The sequence below is a fragment of the Apodemus sylvaticus genome, chromosome 10 (genome assembly GCF_947179515.1).
Source record: "Apodemus sylvaticus chromosome 10, mApoSyl1.1, whole genome shotgun sequence".
Classification (NCBI taxonomy): Eukaryota; Metazoa; Chordata; class Mammalia; order Rodentia; family Muridae; genus Apodemus; species Apodemus sylvaticus.
Window position 1 is genome coordinate 63,226,509 of NC_067481.1, and position 24,289 is coordinate 63,250,797.

At 48.6% G+C, this 24,289-nt stretch overlaps 1 protein-coding gene across 1 annotated transcript; it reads right to left on the bottom strand.

Moving 5' to 3' along the window:
- Nucleotides 1-7,169: 7,169 nt before the first annotated feature.
- Aldh3a1 (aldehyde dehydrogenase 3 family member A1) lies at nt 7,170-13,190 on the bottom strand. The gene is made up of 10 exons (XM_052195942.1): nt 13,028-13,190; nt 11,723-11,954; nt 11,138-11,223; nt 10,652-10,860; nt 9,792-9,909; nt 8,981-9,122; nt 8,157-8,323; nt 7,643-7,742; nt 7,277-7,407; nt 7,170-7,184 (listed from the first exon to the last, which is right to left on the bottom strand). The coding sequence occupies exons 1-10, from the start codon at nt 13,187-13,189 to the stop codon at nt 7,170-7,172; spliced, it is 1,362 nt and encodes a 453-aa protein (XP_052051902.1). The 5' UTR covers nt 13,190.
- Nucleotides 13,191-24,289: the final 11,099 nt, after the last annotated feature.

Consider the following 24,289-nt stretch of genomic DNA (forward strand, 5'->3'; position numbering starts at 1 on the left):
AGAATCTAAATGTAAAACAAAACAAAAACCAACAACAAAACCCATAGGATGAGAAGGTAGTAGATAGGCTCTGGATGTTGAAAAAAGGTGTAAAGGGGGTCAGGGAGGGAGACGAACACAGCGGGCTTGCTCTGCTATGTGGAGCCTAGACTACCACACATCCTGTGTTCTCTCATGAAAGCACAAGGACTGCTCAGCAGGAGGAAGGTACCCAGTGGGAAGGGCCCAAGGGAGAGGGCTAGAGATGAATATGAATAAGACTTCAGTATGGCATTTCCATTTTGTAAGCTAAAATTTTTTAAAAATAGTATTAAAATATTAACAGCAAATAAGAGGAGGAGAGAAAGCAATTTTGATCACTACCTGTTTACTCTCACATATCCTTCTAGAACATAGAGATGACAATTTTGGGGTCCCTGCACCTCTTTTCCCCAAGTCAAGCCTATCTACTCTGTCAACAGCTGGTCATGCACAAGTGCTGAAGGATCAACAATAGGCAGATGCTCTGTCACTAGCACAGTGAGATGTGACATTTCCTGCTGAACCTCCATTTAGTTCCTCATGGATAGAAGGGTCCAGGCCTGTAGAGCATATGGCATGAAGCCATCTGCTGAGAGTATGTGAAGACAAAAATAAATCTCATCTCTTGTAGACATCTGGTTCAACCCAATGCATGCTTTCTGGGAGAGCTAACTAGTTCTCAGGAGAGAGGACTCTACAACACCATCTGTGAGAACTCACCCTGACTGGTAGGCTGAATTGTATGTGTGCCCACCAAAGAGAACAATCGAGTTTTAACTGCCAGCAACTCAGAATGCCCCTGGTCTTGGAATCTTCTAAAGAGACTAGTAAGGTAAAATGAAGTCATGTTCATCCTTCAGAGGAAGGAATTTACCCCCAGGACATCCAGGCCACAGGTGCACCAGTGGGTTGTAGAAATTATGTACTTCAGACCCGGAGTTTCTATCCTGCCTTTGGTCATTTTGTTCCCAGATAAAATGCACATACAACCTTTATATTTACAACAAGCCCTAAACAGCACAAGAGCTGGGAAGATATCTACTCTCTATGTTGTCAAGAGCCATAATGGGACAAGCTAATAACTAGCAGGTGATCACCCTTAAATGGCCTGCTTTGGATTATTATATAATCTATGGCAGGTATGCCCTTTTTTTTTTTTAAAGATTTATTTATTATATGAAAGTACACTGTAGCTGTCTTCAGACACCACAAGAGGGCATCAGATCTCTTTATGGATGGTTGTGAGCCACCATGTGGATGCTGGGATTTGAACTCATAACCTTTGGAAGAACAGTCAGTGCTCTTACCCATTGAGCCATCTCTCCAGCCCCAGGTATGCCCTTATTAAGCAAGGCTGTAAAGGACCCATTTTAGGAATGATTCCTGCTATTAATATGTTTTTCCTGTTATTATAAACATATATAACAATCACTGAGTAGTAGCACACCTCTTTGGAGCAGATCTCTGCAGATCCATGAAGATGTACTGTCTTATAGTGATACTGTGTAGACGAATAGATGACTTAAGTCTTAGTGATAATCCTGTAAGAATTCCTAAAATTATATCTGTGATTACTAATCTCTTTATAGTGGGACTGCTATTAGGTCATTTTCTGATAGTCAAAGCTGCAATGAGAACTCTACCAGTCTCCTAAGTGTCACCAGTTAATTCTCTTAGATAGTAACCAGACTTTCTCCTACTCAGAGCACATTCTAAGAGGTTGTAACACAATTAACCAAAGGTCATAAAAAGGGAACTAGGATTTATTATAGGTGCTAGGACAGAAGACAAAATATTAATTGGTTTTATCTTTACAAAACTTCACTAATAACTTAGTTATGGTTTTTAAACCTTCAGTGAACCTGTGAATCTGAGACAGGTGATAGATGTTTAGCTAGATAATTACTCCTAATGGATATGCATGTAAACACTCTCAGTTGTAAACTTCTATTTCAATTTATGATTTGATTTTGTGTGTGAACTTTTGATGAACTTTTGAACATGTGATCGTGTATTCTGAAAGACATTTAAGGGCTGAGGACAAAGAGAAGAGTCAGAACTGAGGAACTGAGGTGACAAGAATAAAGGTGAGAAGAACTGAGCCGAGAGAAGTTTTTAGTCAGAACACTTTTTAGGCAGAACTGAGCTCAAGAAGAACTTAGAAGTATAGGCACAGCATTGGGAGAAAAGGCATTGAGAGTAAGAGCATTGTTGTGACTTCAGAGCAGGAAAGAGCAAGATTAGAAGGAGAATGCAGAGTGGAATAACTTAGAAACTATAGGTAACATAAAACACTAAGAGAGCAATGTGCAGAGGGACAGAGGGAAGAAGCAGCAGCAGAGAGCAGAAGGAGCAGGGAGGCTTCTCCTTACCATGGGACAGGATGGGTCCTTTCTTAATAACAAGGTAGGCTTAGTCTTATTAAAAGGAACAAAGCTTTTTTTCTTACAAACGTGGGTTTAATTCATTTAGCATGAAAAGGGTAGAAACTTTTTCTTTCTCTATGCAATAAAGATTGGAACTCACTTTTCATCCAGAATGAGTGAGTTCTCTATGCACCAGTGCTTGGTTTTTTGCTCCATATGCAAATGTAAGTATGGATGTGTAAGTATGTAATTGTGAGAATGTATGCAGGTATATGTGTAAGTATGTAATTGTGAGAATGCATGTAAGCTGGGCCCAACTGGATTTGAATGGAAATGTTTAAATGAACATACATGAAGCTGTGTATGAATTTATGTGAGATCATGCATATTCACTCATGTAGAAGTTTTTCTTTCTGTCAGCGTTATTCTCTTCTGCTGGTTCAATAGAAGTTTATTGTTCCAAACTTCCCCCTAGCCCAAGAAAAAAGAGGCATCTGGACAATAGAGAAAAGGCTCTAGCAACCTTTACTTAATCTCCTGCTGTTTTAGAATGAGGTGCTTAGTGCTTGAGACTGCAGTCTCTGGTCTCAGAGGAACATAGAAGGCAGGTCAGCTATAATAGCATAGTAACTTAGATAAGTAAACTTTTTATTATACAGCAACCCTAAATATCTCATAAGACAAAGTCTTACCCTCCGCTGATGATCTTTCCCATCTGCCACCTCAAGAAGAACTGACAAGAAAGAAGAGCCTCCAAGCTGGGGCTGGTCCCTGGCACTATGTTATTAGAATCTTCTTTCCTATTGATAACCTAGAGTTATTACTTACTATATTTCATCTGGACTACTCTTTAACTCCAGTTGGCCAGCCTTCAGGGCTGTGTTTTTTTGTTTGTTTGTTTGTTTTTGTTTGTTTGTTTTTGTTTGGTTTGGTTTGGTTTGGTTTTTTGTATTTGTTTTTTTTTTTCGAGACAGGGTTTCTCTGTGTAGCTCTGGCTGTTCTGAAATTCACTCTGTAGACCAGGCTGGCCTCGAACTCAGAAATCCTCCTGCCTCTGCCTCCCAGAGTGCTGGGATTACAGGCATGTACCACCACCGCCCGGCTAGGGCTATGTTTTCTTGATTCCTAACCCTTGGTGGCTTCTCTTTCCTCCTCCTGCTTATTCTCTTCCTCCTGGTTCTCCTCTGAGCCCCAAGCCCAGGTAACCTAAACCTATGTCTCTTCTGCCCAGCTATCGGGGGTTGGCATCTTTATTTACCAATCAGAAATACAGGGCCACAGGTCTATGTGCAGACTCCAGGTCCTGGGGCCCATACTTAGCATTACAATAGACAGCAATGGACTCAACACCAGTGGACTGTCTTTCCAGGCAGGTAGTCACTGTAGCTCTCTGGGTACTGTAGCTGGGTAGGACTGATAACTACTTGTTTCCTTCTGTAGTGTGCAGAGTGCCTTTCAGCATTGTGAAAGCTAGTGGTAGGGGTAAAGCCCAGGTCGGTACCAGCTTGATTTCTCCACATTCTGTGATTCAACTATATGGTGTCTTCAACAGTAAGGTCTTAAACATAAAATTTTGGAGGGAAACTAATACCAGTCTAAATAAATAGCCTGTAATATGTTGGGGGCGGGTCTGTTGCTGTGTACACAAATGCTAAATTCTGACCCCCAAGATCTGGTTGCTATTCTCATATACACCACTGTGTAAATCTTGCTCCCCAGTTTAGATCTATCGGCTAATAAAAGGCTAGAACCTGAGGTTGGGCAGTAGAGAGGGGAGAAGGCAGGATCTGAGAACTGAGAGGTTTTGAGAGAGACCAGGGGGAAGAGGGAGAGAGAAGACAGAGAGAGAGAGGAGGCTGCCACAAGGCTGGATGGATGATCATGAGCACATAGCCAGGAGAAGCACGTCCTGAGGGAGCAGAAACAGCCTGGGTGAGACTCGAACAGCAAGTAACAAGGGGCAAGTGGCTGGGGTGTGAGTTAGAATAGCTCAGACTCAATCTAGGTTTACTGCTTGTAAATAAAACATCAGGATTCTAGGTCTCTTATTCAGGAGCTAGATGGGAAAGAGTAGGCAAGAAAACCCCTCATAAAAATATTTTTAAAGTAATATTTGTGGTCTCTCGAACCTCGCCAGCCAACAGTTCAAAAAGAGATAACCTCATCTCAGGCACTGGGCTTTTTGTTAGGTAACCTGTTGTACTGGCTGGTTTTTGTGTGTCAACTTGACACAGGCTGGAGTTATCACAGAGAAAGGGACTTCAGTTGGGGAAGTGCCTCCATGAGATCCAACTATGGGGCATTTTCTCAATTAGGGAACAAAGTAGGAGAGGGTCCCTTGTGGGTGGTGCCATCCCTGGCCTGGTATTCTTGGGTTCTATAAGAGAGCAGGCTGAGCAAGCCAGGAGAAGCAAGCCAGTAAGAAACATCCCTCCATGGCCTCTGCATCAGCTCCTACTTCCTAACCTGTTTGAGCTCCAGTCCTGACCTCCTTTAGTGATGAACAGCAATGTGGAAGTGTAAGTTGAACAAATCCTTTCCTCCCCAACTTGTTTCTTGGTCATGATGTTTGTACAGGAATAGAAACCCTGACTAAGACACCTGTGGTCTGATAGGGACGCTGTCACTCTGTTATCTAATAACTCCATGTTGACTAATTTCTGTTCCATTAATCCTCCTTAAATCTTTCAGCTACTGCATTCTGTCATCCTTCTCTTGAAAAGCCCCTCCTCGCAGCCTCTTGAGTCTCTTGAAAGCTTCCCTGACCTCTATGGATATTTCAAAGCGAGCATTTGTATTAGAAAACTCAAAGCTACGTCCACAAATGAGAAAAAAAATGATGTTTGTCTTTCTGGGTCACTTCACTCAGAATAAATGTTTCAAGCTCCATCCATTTACCTGTGAATTTTATAAAAATTTCATTTTTGTTATTTTATTAACTTTATTTTAAAACCTTGCAAATAAATGGAAATGTTACACACCAATATTGACTAAGCCCGAAGTCTCTATACTCAATGAGCTTCTGTACAGTTAGACTAGGCATTCAGAATCTATGCTGTGGTATTTTGCAATACATTTCACACTTTCAGTATTGAGTGTGTTTTATGCACTTATTCACCGCCAAACAAACAAAAACAAGCAAACAAAAAACCCATAACAAAATTAGAACTAGAAAAAAAAAGTTCTATATCTTCTTTCACGACTCTTGCCCATTGCCCACACTCAACCCTCTTCCTTCCCTAGCACTTAGTTTTTCTCCTCTTTCTTTCACGTTGGACTGTTACCATCAGGTACATTTGTATACATGTATGCATATGCTATTTGCCGGAATCCATCTTTCTGTGACTGCATGACCTTGTTTAATATTATATACTCTAAGTCCATTTCTTTTCGTGAAAATATTTTAACTTCATTTTTTTTTTTTTTTAGAGCTGAGTAAGGAAGACTTTTGGAGAAGTATGTGGATAGATCTCTCAAAGAGGGAAAAGGCCCTGACGATGCTTGCCTCCCATGTAAATGTTCAGCCAAAGATTGTGGGGAGCAAAGAAAGACTTGAGTGCTTGTGTAGAGTGGATAAGTCCTGGGTAAATGTGTATTGTTGACCCCCACACATCAACCTCCCAGTGCCTCAGACCCATGGATTCAAGACCCATGGAGTCTTTGGGGCTCCTGCAGCAGATTGAAACTGCTGTGGCATCTAGTCTGTAGACTGAACAGCTACTGGGTTCTGGACCTTACTGTCAGGAGACAGACATTGTTGGACTAGTGGACCGTAGCCTGTAAGCCACTCTAATGAGTCACGTGTACATACTTCCTAACACGGCCATGCTGATTACATCTTCTTGCTCTGCTATTCATTGCTACTTGTCTTTAATTAGTATGTTCTGACTGGTGGCCAGGCCTGGTCGAGTATGCTGCTGCAGGTGATCCCTCTGCATTGTGGGTTACAATAAGAACAGTGGCCGAGGTTGCGTTCTGGGGACTCGAAGGTGCTGTTCTTAAAACCATACACTTGGGTCTGATGAGTCCAAAAACTACACTTTGAGTTATGCTGGCCTTACCATGCTGTAAGCGTGCATCACAAGATGAGGTGTGAAACTTGATCACGCAAGCATAGACCTTCAGTCGTCTCTCGTGTCTTAGTCACTCCTTGGAAAGGTGCATTTGAGTGTTAGGGCTCTGCCCCTGAGCTCAGCCAACCTCAGAACGAACTTCCTCTCGCAAAAGTCTTAGTGATTGGAGGACAGGGTAGTGGGTGGGACAAACCTGGTGGGGGTTGTGGGTACTGACCACTGTGATGTCTCATAGAGAGACCCTTCCCTAGATGTCACATTTGATTTGAGAAGAGTAGACTTCCACCTGTGCCAGGGCCTCTGCCATCAAGGCTCAGTTTTCTCACCCAGACACTGGGGATGGAGCTGACATCCCAAACATAACATGGGCAAGAGAAATGTCATCCCAAACCATGGCCTCTCACCTCACAGCCCATGAGCTAATGTGGGGAGAAGGAGCTTTGTAGGTAAGCTTGTCAGGGTGACCAAACCTTGAAGGACTTGGGGTCAAGGTATAAAAAGAAGTATTGCATACACGACTCTTCCTCAGAGGCTTTTATTGATCTCTGTGCCCAGCAAACAGCAGGATTTTGAGGGGTGAGGTGGGAACCTTTGGAGAGTTGACACTTGCACAGGGCAGTAGGCAGGAGAGAAGCCAGAAAGAGGCTCCCTGAGCAATTCTTCAAGGACAGGACAGCCAGCAAAACAAGCGTCAGGTGCAGCAGCCCTCTCAGTGCCGGGGCATCTGCATGGACAGGGAGAGAACATGAGACCCAAGGCCTCACCCCTCATCCTGTGCAGTCCATATTTCCCAAGCCCCAGGGCCTTGCCTCTCACCTTGGCTGGGCTTGGAGGGTACCTGGCCTTGTTAGCTTCTTCATTCAGCAGAGACCTCACCAGGCAAGAGCGGCGGTGGGAGAAGGTCTCGAAGCTTTTCTTGCCATGGTAGGCCCCCATGCCACTGTTTCCTAAATGAGAGGATCCCAGCCAATCTTGTACTCTCAATCCTCATGAATCCCTTTTTATGAGCCTTCTGGGGTTAGCCAGAGCTTAGAGTGTCTCCTAGGGCAGCTCTGCCAGGCACAAGAGTGCACAGAGAGAATCTCATCCCAGCCGTATCTTTAAATGGCTGTGTGACACCCCCCCCCCAAGCTTGGACCCCTGTGAAAGGCCAGAGTACCAGGTGACCAGCACCAGACTTACCCACACCCCCAAAGGGCAAAGTGGGCACAGTGATGTGAACAATGACGTCATTGGCTGTCACTCCACCACTTGATGTCTCTGCGATCATTTTCTTGATCACCTGTGTAAAGACCCAGGCAGCCACGTTGCTGTCCTGCATTCTTCCCACCCTTTTTGAATACATCTTGGAGACTCAAGAACAGGGACCAGTGGAGTCTAGGCCCCAACCACCAGTTCTGCCATCCTTAGTCCCTGCCGTATCTCCAGCCCTCTGCAAATATCTCATAGCCCTTGGCACTGGATGGCAAAATAGCAATGGCTACTTCGTCCACAGATCTAGCAACATGGGACTATCCTAATCTTAGAGATAAGGCCAAAGAAGCACTGACAGGTTAAGTGATTTGTGCAAGGCCACACATCTAATGAATGCGGAAGCTGAAAATTTGAACCCAGGCCTGTGGATCCCTGGGCCCCCTTGCATGTAAGTGCTGTGCCTGATAGGCCAGGCATCTCGGAAGGGGACTCCTAGGCCTACCTTGTCATTGTTGGAGAACACATAGAGTGCCAGGGGCTTCTCACGCTGGTTGATAAATTTAATGGCTTCATCCAAGCTTCGAACACTCACAATGGGCAGCACTGGCCCAAAGATTTCCTCCTGCATCACCGGGGACTCAGGGTCCACATCCACCATGATGGTGGGAGCTGAAGCAGGAAGTGAGCAGAGTCTGTTTGTCCTGATCCACTCCAGGTTCCCCACCATACATACACACACACACACACACACACACACAGTCAATGCTAACATCGAGCTCCTGCTTCTATTCTTTAGCAAACTCATACCCGCCTTCTCCCTACTCCCGCATCCTGGACTCCATCCTGGCAGGCCATGGGGCTATCTACAGATTAGCCTGTATGGGGGAACAAGCTCTAAACACTGAAGGGACAGTTATTATATCTGCCATCCCCATGTATTCATCCCATAATTCTCCTGTCTCCTTAACTGGGGACCAGAAGAGCCCCAACTGATGCTGCCCCCAGCCAGAGTCCTGGGAGTTCCTCCCAGCCTGGTCTGCCTTGAGCTCTCGTGGCCACTGCTGGCTGCATTCCCTGTTTCCTTTCACAGATTGGAGGTGGAGATGAAGCCCTTGTCTCTGGCTTGTGGAGGAGAGAGAGGTTTCCAGGGCAGTTGAGAGGCCTTGGGAGCTGTGCCTAGTATGTGTCTTCTGAGAGCCCCAAGCTTCCTGCAGACCCACCTGGGAAAGGCTACTTGCTCACCGCCTGGGCCCACTTCCTGTAAACCTGCTGTAGACCCTGTCAGTCCAGGCAAACAGGCGGCGCTCTTAATGGCAGAACACACACCTATGTATCGTGAAGACTGATCCCAGGTGCCTCCATGGACTACTTTCTTGCTGTCAATCAGGCCAATGACCCGCTGGAAGTGCCGGTCGTTGATGATCCTCCCGTAATCACGGGACTGCTTAGCATCTTCCCCGTAGAAATCCTGAGGAGAAATGAGGACTCAAGGAAGACCCGGCCCCATCATGGCCTCGACTTCCTAGTCGCTAGGCAATGACAACCTTTGGGTGGTGGGAATCTGAGAAGAGCTTCCCCCCACCCCCACACCTCCATTATGCTCTGTACCTTTCCCAATTGTCTGCAGTGTGTGTGTGTTTCTTTTATGAGCAGAAGAAATATACCAACTGTTATCTTACAGGCAATTCTGCTAGGCTCCTCCCAGGGACCTGGCAACAGCTTGCGTCATCATCTGCAGACGCTACCTGCTGCTGCCAGGTGCTAGAGGCTTAGAGAAGGACTGGGTGACACCCCAGCTCTCATTCTTTCTCTCTCTCTGTTCCCACATGTTCCTAGCTGGTCTCTCCCCCTTTCTGTTCTCTGCCCTCACAGGCTCTACCTACTTATCTGCCTCTACCTCTACTCCAGGCTCTCCCTTGCCTTCCAACAAACCCTCTTTATTGTTCTTTATTGATCTGTTGCATGGAGTAATTTCTCAGGGGAATACCCGGTGGCATGGGCCCACCAGGTACCCCGTTGCCACACTTTATTTCATAACACCTACTATTTTTCAGAGTCCTAGAGGTTGGCTGAGGCTAAATACACCCCGCATCTCATGCCTTACAGCTTCCTACCCCCACTCTCGGGTCGTACTCACTTTCAGTGACTTTTTGAGCTTCTCCACGATTTGGTTCTGAATGGAGGGGTCGCAGAGGATGTAGTCTGGGGCCACACAGGTCTGTCCACTGTTCATAAATTTTCCCCAGGCAATACGCCTGTGAAAACACAGTCTGTGAGTCACGGGAGTCCCCTTGAGAACATCCACAGGCTCAAGGGCAAGGCGCTGAAGGCTGAGTGAAGGAGCACAGTCCGTGGCCTGGGAGCTGCCACGCAAGTCCTCCTAAGCAGCAACTCACTTGCAGACACACTGAGCTGCTCAGCCCCTCCTTGCACCACAGGGGTTTCTGCAGTGTGGTTAAGATCATGGGTAATGACAGGAGGAGATTCTGCGGACATCTGGGGCGAGTGCTCTGTGACTCTGATCACATTCACAGAGTCTTGCATAGCCAGATGACAGACACCTCTACTTGCACTCCACCATAGATTTGGAGTACAGAGGTGACCAGAGGCCTGGCTAGTCCAGATGTGAGTCCCATCCTGGACTCTGAGCAAGCGGCCCTGCTTTCCTGAGATCTCTTGCAGAGGGACAACTGGGCTTGGGAAAGGTCTCCAAGCCCTGAATGACCCACGTTTGCTTTTCCTGAAGCTTCTACTTAAAGCGCCACCTCTAGAGATGCCAGAGAGTCATTGCTCTCTCTGGAGGCACCCTCTCGGGATGGTCTATGAATGGTGCACCCCCCCAACTCCTACCATCCCAACGCTACAGGCTCCCTAAGGGCAGGGACCATCTTTATTACTCGGAACAGTCATAAAGCTTAGTACCATCATGGTAGTAGCAAGGTAGAAAGTCAACAGGATCCCAAGCCTCTGTAGCCAGACAAGCCCAAGTCTCCTTACCGGCAAGCCACGTCTAGATCACAGTCCTTGTCCACATAACAAGGGCTCTTTCCTCCAAGTTCCAGGGTGACAGGGGTCAGATGCTTGGCTGCAGCGGCCATCACAATCTTCCCGACACCTGTGCTCCCGGTGTACATGATGTGGTCAAACTTCTCTGCCAGCACCTCCGTGGTTTCAGGGACACCCCCTTTGATCACTGGGTACAGTTCCTTCCAGGGAAGAGACAGATGAGACTCAGCAAAGATGCGGCTTCTCCCAACTCCACACATAGGGTGGGCGATAGGAGACTGGCAGCCCCTCAGCCTTTGAGCTGTATACTTACCTGGGGACCCTAGCAGGTAAGTTATTCTCCTAGCTCAAGGGCTCCCTCTAACCTGTTGTTAGAAGCTGAACTCCTCCCATTTGCTATAATAATCCACTGTCTCTCTGGATTTAAAGACCTGATCCCCCAACACAGTCATCCCTAAGCACTAAGGGGGACCTCACCTTGTCCAAATACTGAGGGACAAGTGTCGAAAGCGTGTCTGCCATGTGATTGCTCACTTCTGAGGGCTTGAGGACCACTGCATTTCCTGCAGAACACAAAGTCAGAAGCCTCCTCAGGAGGCCTCCTCAAAGATGCTTCCCACCCAGTGACCAGGCGCAGAAATCCCACGGTATCATCTGTACCTTTGGAAGGCAGCGGGGCAGGGGGGAGGCTAGACAGGAGTGCATGCTGTGAGCACACACAGGTACACGCTGAGAAGCACAGGGATACACATACGAACACAAGGCTGAAGCACACACAGGTACACACGAGAGCCGCTGCTGCAGGCGCATGCACCGGCACGTGCTGACAGAGCAGCACCGCCTGCCCCTCGGCAGTGCTGGAAGGGTGGGGGAGAAGAAAGAACACACGGAGAGAAGCCCAGGCTGGATGAGAGAGTGACTCTGTTCTCTCCTGTCACAGAGTGGAGGGTCATCACCCTTGACCCTGCCCCATAAGTACGGAGAAGCCAGCCTGGAGACCTGGCAGGACGGTTTGGCCATCACAAGCCCTGTCACAGTCCCTCGGGATTGGAGCTCTCATACCTGCAGCAATGGCACCCACCATGGGCTGGATGGTGAGGTTGAAGGGGTAGTTCCAAGCACCTATGACAAGGACCACACCCAGGGGCTCCGAGTGGATATAGAGATCATCCTCCTGGGTCTGGTGAGTCTTTGCCACGGGCTCATCCTCAGCCCAAGCAGAGAGCTCCTTAATTGTGATATCAAGTTCCTCTAGCACGTGCGCCACCTCCTCGTAGTAGGCGGTCCATTCATTCTAGAGAGAAACTCCATGTGAACTTGAGGACCAGAGCCAAGGTTTTGCTTGCCTTGGTGAACTGGATGTCTAACATAACTATAGCAGGGCGGTGGGATCTAGAGAAGGCACAGGCAGGACACAGGGCTGAGGGGCGTCGGTAAGGAAGAAATTGCATTGACTGGGGGCTTACAGACCACACTGAGACCTGAATCCAAGAAAGCTTGGGAGACCACTATGCTGAGTAGACACGGGTGTAACCCCCACCCGGGAAGATGTGCCCAAGCGTGGCAGGCAAAAATCCAGAACTATGGCACAGGGAGGCAGGAACTGGGGCTGCTGGGGAACCCAGATTCTCCTGGAACGGTAGGGGAACAAGAAAGAGGGAGCACCGATGGCATATGTGCATCTCTTTGCTGGACTTTGGGAAGTCACAAGAGTGAGTTTTCTAGTTCTTGCCCAAAGGGTAGAAGCACAGACAGTAGTTGGTGAGTGAGCCCTGACAGGGCAGAGGGTTGGCAGCGCCACAAGGAGCGTGGAAGCAGTCTCAGGTGAGTCCACAGCGAAGGGAAAGCCGTGTGGATCTGGAGGATGCTGCTTTTGCTCAGAGCCACGGAGCGAGCGACCTCAGGGAACAGCAGGAAGGAGGACGCCTCGTGGAGCTGCATCGTTCAGAAGCGCGATGCGATCGTGGTGGTCCTTGGTATGCAAGAGTCAGATAGACCAGGGAAGATGGAGGCAGGAGGGCGGGAGTAGGGATGGGTTCGCTGAAATGGGGTCAGTGAAGAAGCCATAGAGAAAAGGCGACAGGCAGAGGGAGGAGACTCTGTGCAACGGTGGTGGTGGTGGAAGGAGAGGGCGACCCTGAAAGCGTTGCTAATCCTTTCCTAGCGTCACTTCCCCCTCTTTAACACTGAACTACACATGCAGTGTTTGGGGAGCAGAGTAGTCCTCGGTGAATTGGGGGGGCAGCAACTGATGCCCTACGCTCAGGGTACGACTGTCCCCGTACCTGTTGTATCCCTACTAGTCCCTTCTTGTAGCCTCCTATCCACCACCCAGCCTCACTCTATCCCCACACCCAACCAACGCACCTTGTGCAGGTTAGAGGCCAGCGCCCCGGAGATGCTTTTCATGTTCTCATTGATCATGCGCTGCAGCGCCTCCAGCTGCTGGATTCGGAACTGCAGCGGTCGAGTCTTGCCGGAGTTAAAGGCCTCACGGGCCCGGTTCACGGTGTCACTGATATTGCTCATTGTAACTGGGGATAGAGAGCACTTTGCATCAGAGGAAGGAGGATGGCCACATCCTCCGCTCCAGGCTGTGCTTTGGCAGTGGCTCCACCACTATGCTAATTTTATTTGAATAAAGACTTCCTAGAGACTAGAAAAAGCATTCCCACCGGAAAGTCCCCTTTTCTGATTTAGCCGGCTAGGCCTTTCTGGTGTCTTTAGACATCTCAGGGCAGATGACACTATTCTGCAGTGAACCACACCCATCTTAAGCAGAATCTTCCAGAAGGAAGAAGGGGTCAGGGGTGCTTCTTGGCAACTCTCCAGTCCCATCTCCTTGCAAATGGGACAGCTTCCTTGCGGGTAAACCTTCCAGGAACCTTGCAACCGAGTTTTTGGCTTACATCGTTGGACGCATACAAACCATCATTCCACTCCCAACCTAAGAGAAGGAAAACGAGCACCAAAGTTCCCACACACCCTTCCCGGCTACACCACTGTGCTCAGATTTGCTCGTTGCCCGGCGAAGCTGAAGCAGGCTTAGTTTTTAGACCAATGTGTCCACCCCAGAGTGACACAGGACAACACAAGACTTGCAGACTCTCAGGTTCTTGTGCAAAACTGCAGAGGTGACTGCTGCTTCCAGTGTGATACATGATGATGGCAAGTTGGGGTGGCTGTCGCAGTGGGGTGATTTGGCAAAGTCCTGGCATAGTCCTCCTGAAAGCGTTTGCAGGGCATGGCGGGATGGCTCACCACGCTCATTCACTGCTCGCCCAAAGCACCCCTGTCTGAGTCCCAGCCCCTCTCCTGTAACTGCAGCTCCAGGGGACCTGACACCTCTGTAGGCACTTGCACTCCCATCCACTGTCACACACGCGCACACACACACACACACACACCTAGAAATAATCAAAATAATTCTTTAGGCTAAAAAAACACATGATTAAATGTCTTGAAAAGTAAGTCCATGTAGCAGCAGCGAAGGTCTGCACAGGAATTTCCAGTTTCCACCCCGAGCACCTGCAAACCAGACAGCACTTACTGTTTGCATGGGACACACACAGGGAACAGTCTAAGAGCACTGTAGTCCCGGACAGGCTAGAGGAACCCTGCGGCACCTGTGTGATGGATTACTGAGAAGCAAGACAGAGGGCTATCAAGCACACTCACAAAGGCTCTGCCTTTCCTGTGTGTGGTGTATGCATGAGTGAAAGAAAAGCAGGAGTGGCCCCAGTGTGAGGGGAGGGGGCGACCGAGGGAGGAAAACAGGTGCTGACCCCTCACTCTCGTTCTCCATCTCTGTCTTTCCTTCCTCCATTTTCTTTCCCTCCCTCTCTTTCTCTCTCTTCCTCCATTCCTCCTTCCCTCCTTCCCTCTTCCTCCATTCCTTCTTCCCTCCCTTTCTTTATTTCTCTCCCTCCCTTTTCCCCTCCCTCTCCCTCTCTTTCTCCCCTCCTCTTCCCTCCTTCCTTCCCTTCCCCTCCCCTCTCCTCCTCCCTGTCCTGGGACCTGTACATCATTTCTACCCCCACACTACCACGCAGTGGCAGGGACCTTGCTTTTCATTTTTCATGGCCTCTGATATCTCATGATACACTTTCTTCTTCTTTTTCCCTGAAGGGCTGTTGTATCTGTGAGCAGGTAAAGATGACCATGCTCCAAAACTGAACAAAAGAGGGTGCATTTAAAAGCACTTCCTCTCTCTTCCCAAGAAGCTATTGTTTCTATTGCACAGAGGTCCCAGGTTCTTAACCCCTCACCCTCCTTCCAGAGATATCTGGCCCAGTACCGTATGATACTGGGGTGTGAAGAAAGTTCTTGCTACTGCACAAAAAGTACAGCAAGTGCCCCCAAGCTTAACCCGCACACAAATCTACATAAACATATGTCAGACATGGGTACAGGAACTTGCTTGATTTTGCATGTAGATTCTTTCCACCACCTCCCTCACCCATACATGTTGAGCCTTAGACTTCCTACCCTGGGAAGAGGCATCCAGGTTTCAAATCTGGACATGCCATGCCTCTTTCCTTGCGAACCACCAGGAGACTGGACAGGTCCTTCGCTGGACCCCTTGGCTCTGCCAGCCAGAGGGCCAGCTCCTTCCTGCTTCCAGAGCATCAGCCGTGCAAGGAAGATTGAACTTCCCTTCCTACCCTTGAGGTCTCACCAGGGCCACATGGCCTCAGCCACTAAACACCAAGGTGGGGGCCCCGGAGGGGAGGGCCACATGTGAATGAAGCTAGGCCCCTGGGCCTCTTCTGTGAGGCAGTTAACTACTGTGCTGTCTACAGAGTTACTGACAGATGGGTGGAGCCACATTTGGTGTTGTACCTGCCATGGAGTAGGACACGAGATGGTTTTCCTTTCTCAGGACCAGACAGCCTTGAGGTTATACCTTCCTTCTAGACCTGTCCACTCTCAGCGCTCCTTCACACTCCCCTCAGTTCTCAGAAAACTTCCATAGTGGAGCTGGTGAGTGATTCAGTGGGTGAAGTCCTGGCTTGGAAAGCATGAGAGAGGACCTGAGTTTGGATGCCAAGAACCCAAATAAAGCTAATCTCACAACTCCTGCTATAAGATGGGAGGCAGAGACTCCAGGGAGGAGTCTCCCTGGAACCTCACCGGCCAGCTGTCTTGATTGATGCACCTGGATAGGAGTCAATAATAAAGAGTAGAACCTACCTTGAACAAAGTAGAGGGTGGGGACTGACAACCAAGGCAGTCTACTGAACCTGTGCACATGCCATGGCACATATACCTGTACACACACACACACACACACACACACACACACATACACACACACACACACGAGGGAAGGTGGAGAAAGAGGAGAAAAGAAGAGAGATAGAGAAAGGGAGAAAGGGAGAGAGAGAGATTTTTTAAATGCACACTAATAGTGCTCACGAAGTAAAATCAGTTTTGCCTCTGTTCCACAGGTAAAAAAAAAGTAAGATGGATCACATTCAACATGCTGCCTCTGCCCTCACAGAGACAAGCACTGAAGTCAGGCTTTGAACCCACACAAATCTCTTCCCAAGGTGCACACACTTAGCTCCTCAGCCTTGCTGCCTTTCTAGGATCTGAGATGCTTGGCGGTGCACACCAAGGTCTCTCACCCAAAGGACACCTCTGTTCCTGTGGTTTTGTGGGTCTCTGGGACTTTATTCATCCAGTGTTGGAAGATGACAGCCCTCCAGAGATCTGGTGCTTGACATTCAATGCATCCAATCAGGAAATGCTAACCTGGTAGAGTCTGGACCAGTTGCCCCCAGAGTGGATGAAAGTCTCAGCCTCTCAAAGTCCTTGCTCCAAGCAGGCTGTACTTGTATGCTCCAACCTAGAGACAAAGTAAGAAAGATGGAATAGGTTACCTTGTGCAGAGACTTCTCCAGTAGCCAGGACTCCTGAAATGAGCAAGAGCCCAAAGAGGGCACATTTAAGGACCCTCCTTCCCGCCCACTTGGATCTTGGAGTCCTTCCTCAGGAAGTTCGCGTGACGAGGATAAAACAATATTCAAATGTGGGTGCAGCATAATCCGGACCTCTGCTTCACACAGGTTTTGAAGATTGCGTCTCGGGCTGTCTGTTTTGTTCTGTTCTGAAATGCAAGATGGGCCTGTGAAAGTTTGTGTGGGCTCTTAGCCAGCCCTCAACAGAAGCCCATGTTTGCCCTGGGCGTGAGGGCCACTGAGTAATTCAGCTTGGCATGAAGCTCGTGCATTTCCTGCTTTTGCCAGCTGCTGTTCCCTGAGTCCCCTGTTATGTAAGGTCTATGTCGGGTAAGCTGCAGTCACGCAATGTGTGCACAGCACCCAGAAAAGGCAGAAAAATCACATCCCACTCTGTCGCTGTCATATGAAAAGGGATGAGGGTCCCACTGAGCTACAGACACAGCCTGCTGGTTGGAGATTTCTAAAGACGTAGTCCCCAATAGTAAGTGGATCTGTTCCCTCAGAGACTAGTGAACAGCATGGCCAGGCCCCACCAGAACTGCCAGGAATTCCCTCTCTGTATCACCCAGGGAGGATAGAAGCTGGAAGTCCCTTCCTATATGCTTACAGGAAGTTCTCTGAGCCCCTGGTCTGTGCCACACTGTGCTGTGTAGGTTGACAGGGAGCACCAAAGTCGGCACAGCCCATACCTGCTCTGTCACAGGGCTTCTCGGCCTCTTTCCACCAGGCCCCTTAGCCCTCTTACCCACCTGCCCTTCCTGCATCTCAGTTCTCTCAAAGGACAAGTTCCCACCATGGCTGTGAGCCACAAAGCCTGTGCTCTCTCTCCCCGTGATCTGCACACGCCATGGCTCTGCTCCAATGTCATATCACATAGCAACATTTTGTCCTCTTTAGTCTTCTCCTCCAGAGCAGCTATGCCCTCTGGCACCCTGTGTCTACAGTTATGGGTAATAAGATTATAATGGAGTTGGAAATTTCTCTTGTCTGGTGGCTTTGTGCCATAGCAGCGGCTGCAGCAAGGCACAACACATACATTCCAGTAACTGACACCGGGTGCTAACTAATGACTTACTGGCTTTTGAATTTGCTATTTACCTTATCATAAAGTGTATCCCTCTGATTAGCATAAGAAAAGGAGAGGAAAAAGGAAAACAGCATGCTACTTGAGGCCAGCGGCTGCCCGTGCATACCGTGGTTACCACATAATTTCCTCTTCTTGACCTAATTTTGTGCTGTTTTGTCCATGGTGGCCCTGGAGCAGCAGTTGAGCTATGCAGTAGGCGAGAACCAGCTTGGTCTGTTTAAGTGTGTTTTATGATATCCACACAGAGACAAAACTGCCTGCTGAAAACATACCCTGGTAGTTAATTAACACAGCAGTCTTATGCTCACTACTACCTGCCTCCCTCTCTGGCCCTCCCTGACCAAACAGAACTGGGTCTGCTAAGGGCTGAAAATCCGAGAAGTGAACGTGTAGTAAACATCTGCTAAATGGTGAAATAAAGAAAACGCATATTTCAAAACACTGTGAAAAGTACTAATGATGGGGGTGTGATGGGGTGTGCATTAGTGATGGAGTGTGCATTAGTGATGGAGTGTGCATTAGTGATGGGGTGTGAATTAGTGATTGATAGGGGTGTGCATTTGTGATGGAGTGTGCATTAGTGACAGGGTGTGCATTAGTGATAGGTGTGCATTAGTAATGGGTATGCATTAGTGATGGAGTGTGCATTAGTGATGGGGTGTGCATTAGTGATAGGTGTGCATTAGTAATGGGTGTGCATTAGTGATGGAATGTGCATTAGTGATGGGGTATGCATTAGTGATGGGGTGTGCATTAGTGATGGGGTGTGCATTTGTCATGATGAGGGTGTGCATAGGATGTTGAGAGGAGGGACACCCCTGGGCAGAGACAAGTCTTCAGACAAGGAATAGCTGGCCAAGGCAAAATGCAGGAAGCAGAGGAGTGTGACTGCTAAAGGTTGTCACCCATACAGTTGATGTGTCTGTGGCCTGCAGGAGGTGAGGAGAGGGACCACACTCCAAGTCCCAGAGCCCTGTGGACTGGGCTAGGCCATGGGCTGGGGAGCAGCAAGCGGCTGGTCAGACGGACACCTGTGGTAATTGTTTGACTTTGCTTTTGTTGTGATTGATGACAATGGTATCTTACTACTTCGTGACACAGGTCAGACTGCCTCGGAGCCATTTAAATTGATAAAGAGCAAAGTCTCCAGGGTTGTTTCCTCTTCTTTTTGGTTAAAAAAAAATTGTCTTAGGGATGAATGTAGCTGAATGGTAGATCTTTGCCCAGTATGGAGCAGTATAGAGAAAAAAAATTGTTCCAGCTCTGGAATAGCTTGATTGTAACAGAAACTCTTGCAGATGCCTGCTGTCCAGTGTTAATGTTCGCAAGCCCTGATAATCCATCCACAATACCTGCTTCCAGTTTTCCCTGCCCTGGCTGCTGGGCCGCCATCAGCCTGCTCATCCTGGCCACTTAACGCTTCCCATGATGGCTCCTCAAACACATTAGACAAACTTTGATTGGTGAAAGCCTGTCTCTCCTCCCAGACATTTATTGCTGTCCTTTGGTTGCTTCCTGGGAGAAAATGCAATCTTTGAGTCCCTGAAGGCTTGACCCTGGCTAACTCTTCAGCAACCCCTGGGCTGCACCCCTTGACCTGACTTAGGATAGTTTTGGCTTCTGTCAGTTTGTTATCCTTCCATCCATGAAGGACCATCTATATATATATGAGCAGCAGCCATGAGTTAGAAAAGTCCCTGGAATCAGAATATGCAAACCGGACCTGTGGTGAGACCACCCAGGCACCCCAAAGACACTTGAAGCTTCAAGTCAGACAGGAAGAAACTTCTCTGGTGGGACCAGAGAGGCAGAGAGTGTATGTGAACACTGAGACCACTCCTAACGCTAGCCACCCACCTGTGGCAGGGCAAGCATAGGGCTGGCAGGTACCCAGGTCAGTGGAAACTCAGCTACTGCTTGTTTGAGGGTCGACTGCAAGGACGTTGGGAACTGCCAGCCCAGGCAAGACACTGCAGACGCGAGAGTTGGCAGGGGCCCACACTAAACCATAGCCAAGCGGGCAGCCCCCAGACATGGCTGCTCTCCCAGCTTAATAGGTAAGGGACCCATGGTTCTCAAAATTGGCGGGATGCAGCAGCTCCAAGGCTGGGCCTGCTGTTACAGTTGGAGTGTGAAATGTCCCCCAAAGGCCTATGTGTTAGAATATGTGGTCCCCATTGTGATGGTTGGGAAACTGAGGAAGTTTTAGGCCCTGGGATCTATCTGGTAGATGAAAGTCACAAAGGGATGAATCTTTGAAGGCTGTATTCTCTTCTGGTCCTGCCTAGCTCTCTTCTTCCAGGGCTAACTGCGGTGTGACTTTGCCACCTTCCTGGACCAGACATTGTCACTTCTGCCACCATGCCTTCCCCTCAAGGATGAGGCAAAATCCCTCTGTCACTGCGGCTCAAAATTCATCCCTTCCCTCTCAGAACAAACGACACAGCAATGAGAAAAGTAACTCTAGCCACACAAAGATACCCTGGCTGTTCCCCCCACAGGCAAACAGGGTGAGAGGCTCTGGTGCCAAGGACTCAGGAGGCATCCTTGTCAGAATGAAAAAGGCACAGGGGGAAGGAAGTGTTGGTGTGAAAGTGAGCAGCTGAGAGCCCCTTGCACTGTCGTGGAAAAGTGGCATAGCCACTTGGAAACAGTGTGGCTCTTCCTCTGAGTACAGCATATGTGGCTCTCATGTGACCCACCCGGCCCATGGCTGAGTATGCACACAAGAGAAAGGAGAACGTGTGTCTACAGACAGCCTGCACTGGAGAGTTCACAGCATGGCTAATCCTGAATCTCAAAGTGGGAACCAGCCAAACGCCCGACAGTCAGTGGGTGGATGAACAGTATGGGACACACCCCTGCAGTGAACACAGCCCCCAAAAGAAATCAAGGATGGACACAGGACTCAGTGCAAACGAACCTTAAAATATAGTGTCAAGTGAAAGGGAGCCAGGTGCACAAATCCACATGCCTCATGGCTCTCTTACAGGAAATGCTCAGAGAATGCAAATTCACAGAGACACAAAAGACACAAAAAGTGGTTGACAGAGTCTGGAGAGGCAGAGAGGCAAAGAAAAGGGGTGACTGCTGACAGGCGTGTGTTTAAACATATGCCACGGAGCAATCATTTTCTCAAAACATCAGAAAGAAGGGAGATGGGTAGATTGTGGTATTTTTATATTACTCAAAGAGCTGAAAAATTAATTACCTATATCAATTACCTATATGAACAAGTAAATGTATGCTGTGTGTCTTAGTGTTCTATCGCTATGAAGAGACACCATGACCATAGCAACCCTTATAAGAGAAAGCATTTAACTGGAACTTGCTTACAGCTCCAGAGGTTTATTTCATTGCCATCGCAGTGGGAAGCATGGCGACATGCATGCAGACACGGTGGGAAGCATGGCGACATGCATGCAGATATGGTGGGAAGCATGGCGACATGCATGCAGACATGGTGGGAAGCATGGCGACATGCATGCAGACACGGTGGGAAGCATGGCGACACGCATGCAGACACGGTGCTGGAAAAGTAGCTCAGTTCTATACCTGGATCTGCAGGCAGCAGGAAGGGACAAAGCCACTGGGTGGGGGCGGGGCGCAACTTGGGCTTTTGGAACCTCAAAGTCCACCCCTGGTGACATACTTCCTCCAACAAAGCCACATCCTACTTCAACAAGGCCACACCTCCTAATCTTTCTCAAGTAGTGCCACCCTCAGATGGCTCAGCACTCAAATATATGGGGAGCATTCCTATTCAAATCACCACGGTGTGTGAATTATGTTCTTGTAGCATTAATTTTTTTCTTTTAAGCTTTTATTTGCTTATTTTTCTTTTGCAGTGCTAGGGTTGGAAAGTAAGGCCTTGCCCAACTGGATATTGTGCCAGACTAGTTTGTGATTTGTGGAGCTGCTCTGCACAGCTGCCCTTAAGTGAGGGCTGCACACACAAGCCAGTGAGGAGGGTGCAGGCAGAGAAGCTGTGTAGTGGGAGCGTGACAGCACAATCTCACCCAGGGCGTCCCTGTCAAAGCGAGCAGTGAAGTTGTAGTGTTCGTGTGTGTGTGTGTGTGTGTGTGTGTGTGTATCCTCGATGCATGGAGATGAGGACACTTTTCTCTGGGGTCTTCCTGCACCCCAAGACTCTCTGAAGCACCTTCCAGCCAGCTAGAGGGTCATTTCCAGATGAGGCACCAGTGGTGGAAGTTGTTGATCTATCTGAGTCAACTGTTGGGACTGAAGTGGGGATGTTGAGGGTGGGAGAGGTCTTCATGCAACCTCAAAGTACCTCCAATCTGGGTTTAATGCTCCTAGGTCCCCTCCCATTCCCACAGTCAGCAGGTAGGGTCCCAGCCAATGACAAAGCCCCTTCACCTTGTATGTATGTTCACGTGTGTGTGTGTGTGTGTGTGTGTGTGCACCTATACATGTTCCCACTAGCAGTAGGCCATGGCTTCCAGGAAGTCAGGTCACCCAATGGGGCAGAAAACAATAGAAGGTTAGAGATGGTTAAGCTAGCCTTCTGGGCAGGGTGTAGCAAAATGCAAGTCACTGTGAATTAGGCACCTGCTGCCTAGCAGCAGGAATTCATGCCCAGCCCAGGCCTGAGTCATAGCCTTGAACAGACCCAGCTCAGGGCTCCCATAGGGGCCGCAGCTGGCATACCATAAAGTCATACCAGGGCACTCTTGAGTTGGCAGTGGTGGTCTTTCTGGGTCTAAGAAGGCTCCTTTCAGATCATAACCAACACAACGAGCATCTTCTCATCACCTGTAAAGCAACCTGCTCACCACAGAAAGAGGCGTTAAGCTTGGTTTCTCCCTGAGAACTACATGGGTGAGATTGTACACACACACACACACACACACACACACACACACACACACACGTGATATATGTCTCAGCTTCAGCCTTGCTTTCACACTTTTGTTAATGTTCACCTGTTCCCCCATCCCCAGTGCATATATAATACACAGAACACAAAAGCACACGTGTGACCCTGGGCAGTTGTAAGGAGTCTGGCAAGAATGTCTTGTTTTCACGATGGTCTGGGGAAGCCTCTGTGGACAGAATGAATGCGTGCTTAGGAACGTGTTTCCCCGGTGTTCACATGCCCTTGAAGGAGCCATTACAAGCCCACCCTTCATCTCTTCTCTTTCATTTCTGTCCCTCCCCCCGACCCCCACCCCTGTGATTTGACAGCTGCTTTTGCCACACACTCTCTGCATTCTGGGCAGCCACTGGCCCAAAGCAACAGGACCAGCCTACTAAGGACCGACATCTCAGGGGCCATGAGCCAAGGTAAATGCGTCCTCTTCACAAGTTGGTTTACCCACTGCTACTGGTGAGAGTAACAGAAGGCTGACTTACACAGCGGTAACACACACCTAAGCTGATCCTAGGTGGAAACAGCAAGGTCCTCCCATGACACACTTTCCTATCCTTCCCTCTCTGGAGTGTGGAGACAATCATTCAGAGAGTGTGAATACTCTGCTTCTACGAATCTTGCTATTAACCAGATGTAGCGCGTTATGTCTCCAGTTCACGAGAGGCCAGTGTGCAAAGGCAAAGGCAAGGGTTCTACAAAAGGCCTTGAACTTTTATTCTTACATAAAAGTTTCCTGGGAGTGTTTTTGTTTTTAATTCTCTAGGGTGTTGCCGGATGCCTTCCTGCCAAGGTTGCCCCTGTGGGTCTGTTGCTTTGACAGTGGGCTGATGGGTGCGCTGCACTGGGTGCTGGTTTGGGTGGTACTGTCCCACACTTGCTGTCTGTGTGCATCTGTCAGTAGTATCCCCACCTCCACTTGTTCTTGCCTGTGTGAGGAGTTTGTGGTGTCTGTCTGTCTGCTTTGATTACACACACACACACACACACACACACACACACACACACACACACACTTTTTGTTCCAGTTTGGGTTAGAAGGGCCCTCCCTGCTCCTACATTGTTCCTTTAATTTTCTGGTTGTCCTGAAAGATTTTGGCCTCTCCACTGTCTGCCTTGAATTCATCAAGAATTTATCTCACATATGAACTAAGTGGATTTCTTTCTTGTAGTCAGAGAGTTCGCTGTACTCATGGTGTGTAATAACACTCACTCCTCTTACTGTGTCTTTGCTGTATGACAGGGACTGTTCTGACCACACTAACTTATGTAATCTTCACAACCACGAATGAACTATGAATGTTACACTCAGGGGGCCTGGCACAGGACGGTTGTAATTGACCCGAGGCCACACACCCAGGGGATTCCACCTCAGTGTCCCCCTTGAAGAGCCTCTGCTGAGCTTGTCTCCTCTAAGTCTTCAAGCCGGGTGCCAGAGTGTCGAGCCTATTTCCCCTAAAATTCTTCTGCTACCTCCTGGATCCGCACTTACCGCTCATGTCTCATGCCTTCCTGCACATGTGAGCTTAAGTCCTTTTGCCTTGACCGAGGGCAGTGTCTGGCTTCATGCATAAGGTGGCTGCTGTTCTCCACAGCAACACGGATGTCTTTCTGGCTCATTAACTTTTGTTTTGATCCTTTTGTGATCCTTTCTCCTCTCCTTTGGATTTAAACGATATCGGTCT

Excerpts from the sequence above, each read along its gene's own strand:
- Aldh3a1 (XM_052195942.1), bottom strand. The coding sequence starts at position 13,189 with ATGAGCAATATCAGTGACACCGTGAACCGGGCCCGTGAGGCCTTTAAC. Across the intron at positions 9,910-10,651 it reads GATCTAGACGTGGCTTGCCG|GCGTATTGCCTGGGGAAAAT; the intron begins GTAAGGAGACTT and ends GTGTTTTCACAG. Across the intron at positions 7,408-7,642 it reads TTTGCCCTTTGGGGGTGTGG|GAAACAGTGGCATGGGGGCC; the intron begins GTAAGTCTGGTG and ends CCTCTCATTTAG.